Consider the following 13,865-nt stretch of genomic DNA (forward strand, 5'->3'; position numbering starts at 1 on the left):
CCTATTTCCCCCTCCCTCTCTTTTCCTCGTGCGGCGCTCTGCTTTTCCTGCACTGAGCTCTTGTCGTGCGGGACTCTTCTAGCGCGCCTGCCTACTCGTCGACCGAATGGCGTCTGCCTCAGGCCTCTGGGCGTCGTAGTGACACCATACCGCGCCTAGGCGATGCCTCAGACACCAAGGCGGACGCTATACACTCAGCTAGCAAGGCGAGGCCGACGCCCACCGCTCCATCCCACTCGGACGCCTGGGCTAGGCGACGCCTTAAAAAGCATGACTGATGCAATGTTTGCTGAAACTCATCCTGGCCAAACCGTTCATACATCGCCGTTGTAAATTGTTCCCAATCTGACACATGGTGTGTGAATGATGTGGTCTGCAACCACAACACGGCACTACCAGTGAAGTGCATAGTGGCGAGATTAACCCATAAATCTGGTGAGATGCGAAAGATCCTGAAGTACGATTCGCGTTTGGTTTTCCATGATTTCGAACCGTCACCATCAAATGGAGGAAAATCCATGCGAGGCAGTGTAGAATGATAACCCCTCTACCAACACGATGGCGAATCATAAGCATAAGCACTAAGCAAGGCATCAGGAGGTGGAGTCATACCCTTGACTGGAGGTAGCATTGGGGAAAAAAATTCCCCAAATTCATGGCCCCGATTGAAGTTGTCGACGCCGTGGCCTCTCGACCCAGGATGACCGCCTGCCTGTGTTGATTGCGGTTCATCCAATCGCTTCAGGTGCAGAGGCATCGAAAGGAGTGGAGGACGATGATCGACGACTACTCCTCGTTTGGCCCCGACCCCTGCTGCACTTGCGTGTGCAGATCCTTCACCTTGTTCCGCAGATCGTCCACGAGTGCTTCCACCTCAGGCTTCCATCCCGTGAGCGTCTTCACTGCCGATCCCAAATCTTCCATCATCTTGAGGATGACTGAGTTCGATGCCTTCACGTCCGCAAGCGCCTTTGCCATGTCCGCCATCTGCTACTCCATCTCTGTCATCTTCCGCTGCTCCTGCGTGTGATACTGCGGCCGAGCCAAGTACTCCCTGGATCCGCCAGGGTATCAGCCGGCTCTGATGCCAGATGTTACAACCCTCTCGATCACCACAAGGTCCAACTCGATCTCATAGCAACTCAGTGAGTTCAGATACAATTTCCAGTAGCAGATGGAGTTCTTGAGGGAGAAGAAAGAGCAAGAGAGCGAGGAGAGGTTCAGAGACGTCTTCGATCTTCACTTCCCCCACGCCACACATGCCACTGCCTAAGTACTTCCCGCCTCCTCAATGGGCCCAGCTCGTAGATGGATACAGCACATTGGGCCTTCGGGCCCGAGCTCCTCTCCTCTGGGCATGTGCTTCATTCCCTTCCTTCGCTCTCGCGCTCCCTGGTCTGCCTGCTGATACCGCCGTCAAGGTAGCTGTTGTGACACTTAATAACTGATGTCTCCATCACTTCCCTCGCACTCGACCTCTTGGTTCACTTTGAGTATGAAGCACAGGACGGTGTCCTCTTTTTGTTGGAGCGCCACGCTCATTATTCACCACTTTCCTCGCACTCTTCTTCGGATGACACACTCTTCATTGTCCAACAATTTCTTAACCTTCTCTGAAAGTCCTACATCATCACCGTTGTTCGCTCGTGCCATAAGTAAAACATGATTTTCAACTTGTTGGGCATCGCAGCGAAACATGCCCACCAGCCATTCAAATGGTTCATCTTGACCAAGAAGGTAAGCAAGTACAGGATCTTTGTCTCTCATTTGAGCTTTCGCTTGTATCCTTCTGTTGGCCGTCACAAACATTGAATCCTCAAATTGCTTACGTTTAACCCAAGATGGCTTCTTTTCATGGAGCTGAAAAGGGATCATATTTCTGTTTGAATCCAACTTTGCTCATAGGCCAGTGAGCCACAAGTAAATCTCATTATCCAAAGTGCTATTGTCCTCGACTCCTTTGCTGCACCGCCATGTAATTCCCACCAAGAAACTAGAGATAGGAGATCAAGCTTGAATATCAGACTAAAGAAGACACAACGTTCCAAATTGTGACAAAATAATACAAAAACATTTACAAGCTTATTCCACAAACAAAATTACCTAGATCAAGATCCATTTGAGTACGGATCGCATGAGCCATTCCGAAACTCTGTGAAGCAGTGCTGTAAAGCTTCAGTTGATGCACAATTTTCTCTTGGGTAGACTGATCTTGGTACATTTTACGCGACACTCAACAATTGCATCTCTGAATATTTCTGTGATTTCAATTCATTTTTGTTTTGGTAGTAGAAGGGATTTAGATACTAACCAGCTAAGTGCAATGAATTCTTGAGGTCCTCATCTAATCAAAAATCTATATGGTCCCATATTGGCAAACAGTGCTCTTCCTTGTTTATAAAGCGCAAGGAAATTTCCCTTTTACCATTTGCAAGTTCACCATATATGTATCCCATAGATGGTCTGCCACTGCCCATCTTACTCAGAACCTCCACTAGTGGCTCAAAACTGTTTATAGTATATCACATCATATGCCAATACTCGCTGCTCACTACTAGATTATAGAATTTCTAGCCAACTGCTTCCTTCGACCACTTGCTGTCCTCCTCCCATTCTTTAGAAATAAACATAGTCTTCAGCTCAATCCTCTTCTCATAAAGGCTCTTCTATTTTAAGCAGCAAGTGGAGTAATAAGTGATCCCAACACGAACTAAATCATGTTGGTTGGTGAACTTGTGCATCATGTCCAACAAACGCGTTCGGCCACAAAAAAAAAAAGCATTGAGTAACCTTGCCTTAGTAATTGTATTCTTGACCAAGGAATATGTCCTATGTCTCCGAGCATCAAGTCAATACAGTTTGCCGCGCACTTGGTCCAAAATATGTTGGCTCTCTTCGCAATAAGCATTTTCAACGACGTCATTCCTGGATTGATGTTTGTGTCTTTGTGATGACATGCTGTTGACGCGAAAAGATGTCACGTTAAACACTGAGTATTTTGTGTGTAATATCCGACGAGCAGCATCCAGGATACTCCGGTCGTGGTACTGCATTATCGGACCTTCGTCGTTACCCACGCTCATGAGGGATCCCGTCGGAGCACGGATAGCCGGCGGCTTGTCCTTGGTCGTTAGGATCTAGAACAGGTAGCAATATAGATTGAAAAAGAGAATGGGACTACAGAAACTAGGCAAAAGACAAAAGATAAAGTAGATTGATTTGATCAATTGGTTGATGTTTCAATCGGTCACGACCCTCTCATATTTAAAGAGCGACAGGTCTTAGCCGTACAAAACTAAGACTCCTAATTTAAACCGAACAAGATTTACAGATATGATTCGACTATAACACATGAATCCAAACTTTCTATAACTAACCTATCTTTCCTATTCAACCACGTAAATTCCCATATATCTACCCGAGTATCCTTTATTGCAGTTCGGCCTTCTTCGATTCGACTACCTTTTCGATCCGAACATCTGCCCATATCGTCTAGTCGTGGTCGTGGTTACTGTTCACTGGTCGGGTACTGTTCGTCTGGTCGGAGTACTATTCACTGGCCGGAGGCACTTGTCGGTGAATCAGGAACCAGGGGTCCCCGAATCCCGTGGCCAGGTCATCTCCGCGAGGTGCGAAAAGACTAAGTCCCTAGAGAGGGCGCTCGGGGCCACGAGCAGTGGTCCCCGAGTGCCCAAGTTCCCCGATGATCTGCGAAGACCAAGTGTCGGGAAGGGAGCGCTCGGGGTCATGAACAGTGGCCCCCGAGCACCCAAGTCCCCCGACGACCAGAAAAACCGAGTACCGGGAAGGTAGTTCCGGGAGAGAGTGCTCGGGGCTGCGAACAGCGGTCCCCGAGCACTCAGTTCCCCGAGGATCCGAACAGGCAATTCCGGGAGAGAGTGTTCGGGGCCGTGAATAGTGGCCCCTGAGCACTCGGTTCCCCGAGGACCAAGAGGAGGTGTTTCCGAGAGAGAGTGCTCGGGGATGTGAACAATGACCCCCGAGCACTCGGTACCCCGACGGCCCAATAAGTCCTTCGTCGGTGGTCCCCACATGGATCTAGCGTTGAGGTGTCAGCCAGTGAAAGATCCAATGCCGCATTTAAGAGGGCGCGTGGCCTGTCACCTCCAACTGCTCCTGTCACGTTCGGTGCCAGTCCCTGCCACATCCTGACAGAAGGGCGTGGGAACATTTAATGCACAGAAAAATTCTTCATAATATACCAATATTGGTCATCAACACATGCACCATACTTTTCTCTCCAACTTTTTCAATACAAGGGTCAATTAGTTGAAAAACCCTTCATCAATGTTGTTATCTGCTGGTAGATGGATAGAACAAGAAAAGACACGCCCTGCGAACAATGGACCGCCAAGTTCAACATGCGTCTTGTATTATCATCAATCCATATATGAACAAGAATAGAGCATCCCTCAGATGCCCAAGTTTTCTTCAGTGCTTCAACTGAATCATTAATAGCTAAAACTAGACTCTGCAATAATGGCCCATCAAGCTGATCCAGAGAGGGTCCCCGTAAACCAGGGCTGCATTGTATAATTGCTTCTAACATTAAGTCGAAACTCTCTAGACAGACAGTATTAAAAGGAATCCCGGTTTCATTGAATTATGCAGCTATTCATTCAAGAACCCTTTTCTTCCTCTTTTCCATCCATTTTGCATTAGTTTGTGCATCTTCTCTTTTCTTCACATTTTGTTCTGTAGTTGGCACAGAGGGAATATCAATCGGTCCTTCACTGTCCTGATTCTCGGATTTGAAATCATTTTCTTTAGATTCTTTTGATGCGTTCCCAAAGGTGTCATGGTAGTCGTAGTCCATATCTGCAATATGCGCTATTTGTCAATCACAAGTTATCATTACCAAAGGTCATCAAGAGTGGTTGCATCTCAAGCTTTTCAATCAGCACTTTTACCTCCCTAAAGATTTATATTTCCACACTGCCGACTGTACAATGTTTGACTTTTTTTGGGGGGTGGAGGAGAAAACCAATCACTTTCTCAACACAACTTTCGTTATCCTCATTTGGCAGGCAAGCTAGATCTGAGTCTTCAGCATTGGTTGCTAAAAATAAATTGAGAAAATAGAGTTCATCAAGGGTCAAGTCTAATGCTAAAGAAAAAGTTGAAACCACGGACCAGTGTCCAGTTTAACCAGTGAAAAAAAATGTAACTATTTCCAGAAAGCGGTGAATGGGTAGCGTTTAAGAATTAAGATCACTAAATGAAGCAGATAGTGTGGTTTTGAAATTTATTTATTTATTTGGAAATATATTTTCTGGAAGTTGAAAGTAAAATAAAAATGAAAAGGGTACAGCACAAAAAACTAGATAATAATCAGGTATTAACATCAATTATATATGCAGATTTCAAATTTCTATGCAAATAATCCTCACGGGCCATAGTAGTGCAGGCAGCCAACCATTTTTCGTTTTATTCTAAGCAGGAAGCAGTCATAGTGTGAGCTAACACGATTGACAACTAACAATAACATCATCTGAAGATGAGGACAGGTGTAAGCTCCATTATCTTCTAATCAACCTGTCGGAGTATTAAGTAAGAGGGTGTTCTGATGTCTGGTTCCTGCGAGGGAGTGGGGAGCTAGTGGTGGATATTCTCTGAAGCTAGGCCCATCGCGTGACCAGAGCGAGACTTGCGTGACTAGCCTCCCTACGATACTTCGTAATCCCGCGACCAGTCCTCGCTGGTCGCAGGGCCGATCTTTACATAACCCGTCTAATCACATTTATTGCTATCTACTCGAGTGTTTTCCTTCCCTAGACATCTCCTCCAAGCATACAAAGTCTTGGCCAGCGCAGACGGACAGTGCCCTATCCTGTAACATTAAATGTTACGGGATGGGGCTTTGCATGGCAATTTGGCGCCGCACGGCATATGGGACAGATCTGCAGAACGATCAGTCAAGTGGACGTCTCTATGCGAGAGCGGGAGCATGCAGAGCGCCGAGGCGAGACGGTTTGGCAGTCAAGCTTTCGGCGCACGACGATGGGACAGGCAGGACGACAGGTGAAGGATAAGTACTAGGGCATTCCATGGATGGAACGGACATGCAGGGTAGACAGAACAAGTGGGGCACGCCGAGTCCACAGTGGTGATTTCCAAAGATAGAATATCCGAATAGGCTTGGGTCTTTTGGTTGGGCCTAACTGTAAGTTCTCCTTCTCCCTGAGTTTATAAAGGAAGGAGGACCCCATTTGTAAAAGGAGAAAAAACAAGTCCAGCTTCCCGGTAGATGATCCTCTGTAACCAATTTACAAATATTCATAGCAAACACACAAAACGTAAGGCTATTGTTCTTCGGAAGGTCTAAACCTGGATAATCCCTTAATGTCCCAGAGTTCATTGCACACTTTCCTACACACACCTCCGGGTTGTAGTACACGCGTCCGCCGTCCGAAACATTCCGAAATCATTGTCTGGAATTAACCTCCGACACAACCTAACACAAAAATACATGGCCCATAACAATACCATTCATCTTGCTATCCACAAAACCAATATTTCTTTTTTGGGGGTGCAGGGGGCAACGTACATAATTCAATCATAAAGGATCTCACTCACCGCAGCATTTATTTTAGTAAATGCACTTCAAAATTCATCCAACGGAACAAATAACGAGCACACCCAATCCTGTGATCCACACCCGCATTCTAGTTTGCACATGGTTTTTGCAACCGGTCCATCAAAAGAGCGCAAAAAAAAGAAAGATTTGGAAAAAGAAAAGGACAACATAGATATCTATAAAAGCAAGATTAACAGATTGCATGAACTGATTAACACCAAGGAAGGATTTTGACGGGTGACAAGGCATGTTAAATTAATATTTGCACCAATTGGCTGTTACTATATATTCAGAAGAGAAGGTTCGTGCTACCTAAAACCATTGAAAATACAGGCGCAGCTGACAACACACAACAACTCGTGACTCGGAAGCTGCAGAATGCTATCAGAAGAGAGGGTTTACCAGCAATGTCTTTCCACCTACACCATTTCCCCTTGACACAAAAGAACATGACCAACAAACAACACCGCTAATCGAGGAAAAAAGGCATTTAAAAAAAGGGAGCTCTCAATTTCTTCATATCTTTACACTCACAAGCCTACTTTTCCCCAATTTCACACACATATTTCATTATTCATCAAGGGTGGTCTCACTCAAACCCTCGAGTACATACATCCCAGAATCCCTAAAATGCAGGCCCTTATCTGAACCAGACCGTAACTAAACCAAGCTCGGGCCATGTAAGAGGAAAAAAAATGAAATCTTTTGCGAGCAATCCGTCTAAGGACCGGCGATCCCATTACATTCCAGCTCTTCCGCAGCAAGTGCAAGAGTAACCAAACCGTGCACGAGAGGGGCGGAGACTGGCCGGCCGGCCAAATGGCTAAGGAAGAAAGCGTTGGGAGGAGCGGGGTGACGGACCTCCGGGCCGTGAAATGCGGGAGCGGCGGCTCCGGCCATGGAAAGTCGGAGGGCTCCTTGGTTTCCCGCTGCCGCCGCTCGTGAGCCAAAGTGAACTAAGCTAAAATTTGGTCTCGTACGTGAAAAATTTTGGCATGTCAAAGTTCGTGAGTATGATATGTAGAACTCACATGTTATTATTATTTTTGTCTGATGGAACATATTTATTTTGTAGATTTAATGGTAAGAATATAACTGTACAAACGGATCGTAATTTAAATATACTGTTTAATAAATATAACAATTTAAAACTTATTAATCTATAGATTTTGAAATATGTGCCGCCCTGAGCTGCTGCCACGTCCTTCGGCTGGCCAGCCAAAACACGCGCGAGAGTTTTGCTCACATGCGTCCTCGCCTGCGTGCGCAGTAGAAAGCAGCTAGGCATGCCAAAAAAATTTTAGGCCGGCCAAAATTAGGCTTCCAACCAAATGGCGGCCAAATTTAAGGCGTGACTAATTTTTGGCTTGGTCACCTTGGTCACAATCCAAACACGCCCCAGATGTAGAAGCAGGGTTAATCCAGATCTTACGATACAGTATTTCTGTGAACAGTACATTTGCTGCAGTACCTCACGCACAGTTACACTGCTACAGTGCCCCCCGACTGAAAATACTATTCACCATCTCACAAATTACTGTCCCCCGTGAAGTGAAGTATCTGAATCCGGGGCTTTTGGGCTTTTGGCTCATGATTCGATGGATCCAAGTCCAACAAAATGTCAATATCCTTATTCTAAAATGATGTAAATTTCCTTCTTGAATAAAGAAACAAAATTCCTCTAAAAAAATAATAAAGAAACAAAAACATACCTGGCTTGTAAATATTGAGACTAGACACAATCTTTGTGAGGTTTGAAGGTGAATTTGCGTTTCTATGGTTGTTTGATTCAAAATTTGGATCAAAATCTAGAAGTTAAGATTTGTGTTCAAAGCTTCCGTTTGTTAGATTTTGAAAGTTCTGGCTGTTGAACATGAAGCGTTCAACAGCCAGAACATCCAGTTCGCTCGCTTTGAGCATGAAGCGCCAGACGATGTCTTCTTTTTGTTGGAGTGCCTTGGTAGTTCTTCATCACTTTCCTCGCACCCTTCTTCAGATGTCATAAACTCTGCATCATCCAATAGTATATTCGCTAGCTTTGATAGTCCTGCTACATCGCTGCTGTTTGCTCGTGCCATAAGGATACCCCTATACTGAGGTAGTTGGGCATAGAAGCGAAACATGCCAACCAGCCATTCAAATGGTTCATCTTCACCGGGAAGGTATGCAAGTAAAGGATCTCTGTCTCTCATTTGGGCTTTCCCTTGTATCCTTCTGTTGACTGTCACAAACATTGAATCCTCGAATTTCTTATGTTGAACCCAAGATGGTTTCTTTTTATGGATCTGAAAAGGGTCACAGGAGAGCATAACAAATTTTCTTAGTTACACAAATGAAACGATGATAAGTTGAACTGATGGATGAACTTTTGAAACTTTCTTATCACTACGTTACCATTTCAATCCAACTTTGCTCGTAGGCCAATGAGCCACAAGTTAACCTTAATATCCTCAGTGCCATTGTGCTCAACTCCTTCGCTGCACCGCCATGTAATTCCCACCAGGAAACTATATATAGGAGAACAGTTAAATTGAATATTAGACTATAGAAGAAACTACATTGCAAACCATGACAAACATACCCAAAAACACTTAGTCTTTTTCCCCAAAGAAAATTACCTGGATCAAGATTCATTTGACTACGAATGGCGTGAGTGGTTCCGAAACTCTGTGAAGCGGTCCTGTAAAGCTTCAATTGATGCACAATTTTCTCTTGCGTAGGCTGATCTTGGTACAGGTTACGCATACACTCAACAAGTGCATCTCTGAAGATTTCAGTCTTTTCAATGTCATTTCTGTTTTGGTAGTAGAACAAGGGATTCAAATAGTAACCAGCCAAGTGCAATGGCTTCTTCATGTAATGATCTATTCTAAAATCTATATGGTCCCATATTGGCAAGTAATGCTCTTCCTTATTTTCAAAGCGGAAGGCAATTTCCCTTTTAGCATTTGCAAGTTCGCCATATATGTATCCCATAGAGGGTCTGCCACTGCCCATCCTCCTCAGAACCTCCACTAGTGGCTCAAAACTGTTTATAACATATAGCACCCTATCCCAAAAATCGCTGCTCACTACTAGATTGTAGAATTTCTTGCCCACTGGTACCTTCGACCACTTGCTGTCCTCCCATTCTTTAGAAATAAACATAGTCTTCATCTCAATCCTCTTATCATAAAGGCTCTTCAAGTTCAAGCAGCAAGTGGTGTAATAAGTGATTCCAACATGAACCAAATCCCGCTGGTTGGTGAACTGGCGCATCATGTCCAACAAATTTGTGTGTCCATAAATAAAAGCAGTGAGTGACCTTGCCTTAGCAATTGTATTCTTGATTAGAGGAATATGCCCTATGTCTTCAAGCATCATGTCAATGCAACTTGCAGCGCAGTAAGTCCAAAATATGTTGGGTCTCTTTGCAGTAAGCATTTTTACCGCAATCATTTCTAAGTTATTGTTTGTGATGACCTGCACCACATTTTGCTGTCCCACTTCTTCAATACAAGAGTCAACTAGTTGACAAACAAATGCGTCATCGCAGATGTCTGAAGATAATTGAACAGAACGAAGGAAAGACACACCCTGCGAACAATGGACCGCCAAGTTCAACATGCGCCTTCCATCATCATCAATTTCTGTATCAACTAGAATAGAGCACCCTTCTGACGCCCAAGATTTCTTCAGTGGTTCAATTGAATCATTGATCGCTAAAACTTCTCTCTGCAGTAATAGCTCATCAAGCTTATCCAGAGAGGGTCCCCGTAAACCAGGACCGCACTGTGCAATTGCTTCCAACATTAAGTCGAAACTCTCTAGGCCAACAGTATTAAAAGGAATCCCGGCTTCATTGAACCATGCAGCTATACACTCAATAGCCCTTCTTCTCCTCTTTTCCATCTGTTTTGCATCGTAGGTTATATCTGAATTTTCTTCTTTCTTCATTGCTTGTTCTGTAGTTGGTAAACAAAGCATATCAATTGGTCTGTCTTGATTGTCGAATTTGAAATCACTGCCTTCCGATTCTTCTGATGTATTTCTATAGAAGATGTCATGATTGTCGTCTTCGATTCTGTATTATGCACTATTTGTCAATCACGAGTTATTTCACTAAAGGACATCAGAATGGCTAGTACATCAAGTGTTTCAGTCAACATTTTGTAGCCCTACTAAAGATACTTGTGTATTTTTATACGACTGATTGTGCGATGTCTGAGTTGTAGAAAAAGGAGAAAACCACTCAGATTCTCATCACAGCTTTTGTTATTCTCAATTGGCAAGCAAATTAACTAGCTCTTACTCTTGACCTTTTTCTGCTTGGTGTGTTGCTTGGTAAAACTCCGCCTATGTTGTACCAACATAGCCAGCCCCAAGCACGGGTTAAGGAAGGTTGTGATAGACCTGACGAGCCAACGTAAAAAAACACAATCACTCTTATGGAGATGAAACCCAAAAGTTAGTCATAGAATCTATACGATGGCAATTCAACCCATGATGTTGTATGGTGCCAAATATTGACCAACTAAAAGACGACATGTCCAGCAGTTAAGTGTAGCAAAGATGTGTATGTTGCGATGGATTTGTGGTCATACAAGAAATGATCGGATCTAAAATAATGATATATGTGATAAGGTAGAGGTAGCGCAAATTGAAGAAAAACTTACCTAACATCGGTTGAGATGGTTTAGACATATCCAACGGAGGCCTCTAGAGTCATCCATACATATCGGGATACTAAGGCGCACTGATAATGTGAGGAGAAACAGTAATCGACCAAACTTAACATAGGAGGAGTCTGTAAAGAGAGACTTGAAGGAATAAAATATCCCAAAGAACTATCCATAGATAGAAACATGTGGAATTTAGCAATCCACGTGCCGGAACTATAACTTATGCATCAATCTCTTTATACCATTACTACTTTTACTTTTTTACTATTACTAGTACCTTTATTTATTATTGTTTATCATCACCTTTTTAGTAGGATCTTGTAGGTTTCATCTCTAGTCTATCTTTACTTGCTTGAGACAAAAGGCTTTGTTGTTGTTGTTGTTGTAGTGTTGCTTGGTAAAATAAATTGAGCAAATTGCGTTCATGAAGAGTCAAGTCTAACACTAAAGAAAATAAACATTTTTTGGATGTGTCGGTTTAGCTCTTCACACGAGGCTGCAGTTCATGGTCACATAGTGTAAATTAGACTGGACGTTGGAGCTTAGTCAACAAAATAACAGACTCGGGAGGGGAGGCAGCAGGGAGATGAGGAGGCGGTGGCAGCATGGAAGAAAGGGGCCGGAGGAGTTTGGGCAACAGAGATAAGATTGGACTTTAACATGGCTGGATGGGCAAGCAAATGACAGCCCATTTCAACATTTATCCTTTTCTATTTTCTTTTTCTTTTTTAGCCTTGATGAATCTAGTGGATTAAATCAGAACTACTAATCTACGATTTTATTTCCCCTTCTAGTGTATTAAAGAAGTGGTAGATCTCTATGTCATTCATATCTTTTATGTATATACTTTGGTTTAAAACATAAAAAATAATAATAATAGTAATAATAATAATAATAATAATAATAATAATAATAATAATAATAATATATTAGAAGAATCCCTGAATCCTATATTCTCGAGTTTGCCGAGTCGGACACGCGCACCCGAGTCAGACTCCAACTCCTGCACCCGTGTCCCGGTAACACTGATTATGACAGGTGACAATACAAGTTGTATAATAGTTTTGCATCACTTGGTAGTATTTAATACTTTAGACGTCAAATCTCTAAGCAAAGAATCCTCACAGACCATGGTAGTTTTTTCATGTCATTCAAAGTCATCTCGGTAGGAGATGCTCGTGCAGTGAACTATTTATAATACGAGCCATCACTGACAACGCAGTTATATAACATCATCTGAAGACCAGGCCAGGTATAAGCTACGTACAGCGTATTTAGGTACCCAAGTTTTTAATCCAAAACCTTGCAAAAGAAAATTCTGACCCAAAAATCGTAAGAGACTGTGGTAATGCATCAACAAATTACAACAACGTGGCTAATAACAGGTGATCCACCACCAGCTAACCGACCTGACAGATAGGAGTGTGAAACTTCTGTTCCTGCTACTACATTTTCCCCTGCATCCCCACAGTTTATTCAACTTGCCGCCCAGAAGCATTACAATTTTCTCCCCTGACCTCATACACATACTAATCAAATCACCAATGGTCTTACTCAAACCCTCGGAAACATAACCAAAATCTCAAAATGTATGCACATCCGGGCCCTCCACTCCACGGGACAAACAAGCAGCACGCCCAATCCCGAAACCGAACTGGCACTCACGGGAGAAATGGGGAAAAAGCGAAACCTTTTCTAAGCAATCCGTGCAAAGAGCACGCAGGAGTGAAGCGAAGAGACCAACCTGGAAGAAGAACCGGCGGCCCCCATTTGCAGTTACAGCTCCTCCGCAGCAAGATTAACGTAACCGTGCCGAGCAACCTAACCGTGTCGGGAAATGCGGAGGCAATGGAGGTGGCGGCGGCGGGGGGAGGGAGGGAAGGCGGTCGGACGGAGTGGGAAGGGTTTCTTGGTTTCCCGCCGTTTCGGCAGCAATGAATTCCCGTTTCCCGCCGCTGGTTCGGGCTGATCGGGCTTTTGGCTGTTGGGGTTGGATCCAAGTCGAAGGTAGGGCTAAACATGTCAATTTCTTCAAGGAAATTGAAAAAGAAAAGCATGGTTTCGAGTAAAGATATCCAAATGGGCGGCCCGGCCCAGCACGGCACGGACCCAATCAGGTACGATCCGTTTTGGACATGGCCCGTTACAGCCCGTTAGCTAAACGGGCCGTGCCGTGTCGACCCACGTGCCGTGGTTGCAGCCCAGGCACGACCCGATCGGCACGGCCCGTTTAAGATCGGGTCGTGCCGTGGCTGTTGGGGTTGGATTCAAGTCCAAGGTAGGGCTAAACATGTCAATTTCCTCAAGGAAATTGAAAAGAAAAGCATGGTTTCGATGGTCATTTTGTGGTTGACAAATGGAGCTATGGTATGCTTTGTAATATAGGGCATGTTTGTTTTGTTACCTAGTGTGGCCAATATGGTCAAGGCAAAATTTGGTAGCTTTGATCAAATTTGATCACCGTTTAGTTGAGTGTAAAAATTTGACTTGGCCTCCTCTCGTTTGACCACCTAATTCATTTTGGATGTCAATGTTAACAAAAACCTGGCCACCAAATTTGGCGATCCTGATTTTTGGCATGCCAAAGTTTGGCTTGGCCTCCTCAT

General features: G+C 44.0%; 1 protein-coding gene across 1 annotated transcript; it reads right to left on the reverse strand.

The window, feature by feature from the left end:
- Positions 1-4,636: 4,636 nt before the first annotated feature.
- On the reverse strand, positions 4,637-13,234 carry LOC133907228 (uncharacterized). The gene is made up of 5 exons (XM_062349235.1): positions 13,004-13,234; positions 9,217-10,661; positions 8,993-9,105; positions 8,472-8,883; positions 4,637-4,839 (listed from the first exon to the last, which is right to left on the reverse strand). The coding sequence occupies exons 1-5, from the start codon at positions 13,027-13,029 to the stop codon at positions 4,637-4,639; spliced, it is 2,199 nt and encodes a 732-aa protein (XP_062205219.1). The 5' UTR covers positions 13,030-13,234.
- Between the last annotated feature and the right edge of the window lie 631 nt (positions 13,235-13,865).

This window comes from Phragmites australis, chromosome 24 (assembly GCF_958298935.1).
Source record: "Phragmites australis chromosome 24, lpPhrAust1.1, whole genome shotgun sequence".
NCBI classification, from domain to species: domain Eukaryota; kingdom Viridiplantae; phylum Streptophyta; class Magnoliopsida; order Poales; family Poaceae; genus Phragmites; species Phragmites australis.

Bases quoted from the DNA above. Each gene is read 5' to 3' on its own strand.
- LOC133907228 (XM_062349235.1), bottom strand. From the start codon at position 13,029: ATGGGGGCCGCCGGTTCTTCTTCCAG. The intron at 10,662-13,003 runs GTTGGTCTCTTC...TGCATAATACAG, and splicing joins GCCGCCGGTTCTTCTTCCAG to AATCGAAGACGACAATCATG. The intron at 9,106-9,216 runs GTAATTTTCTTT...TCCTATATATAG, and splicing joins TCAAATGAATCTTGATCCAG to TTTCCTGGTGGGAATTACAT.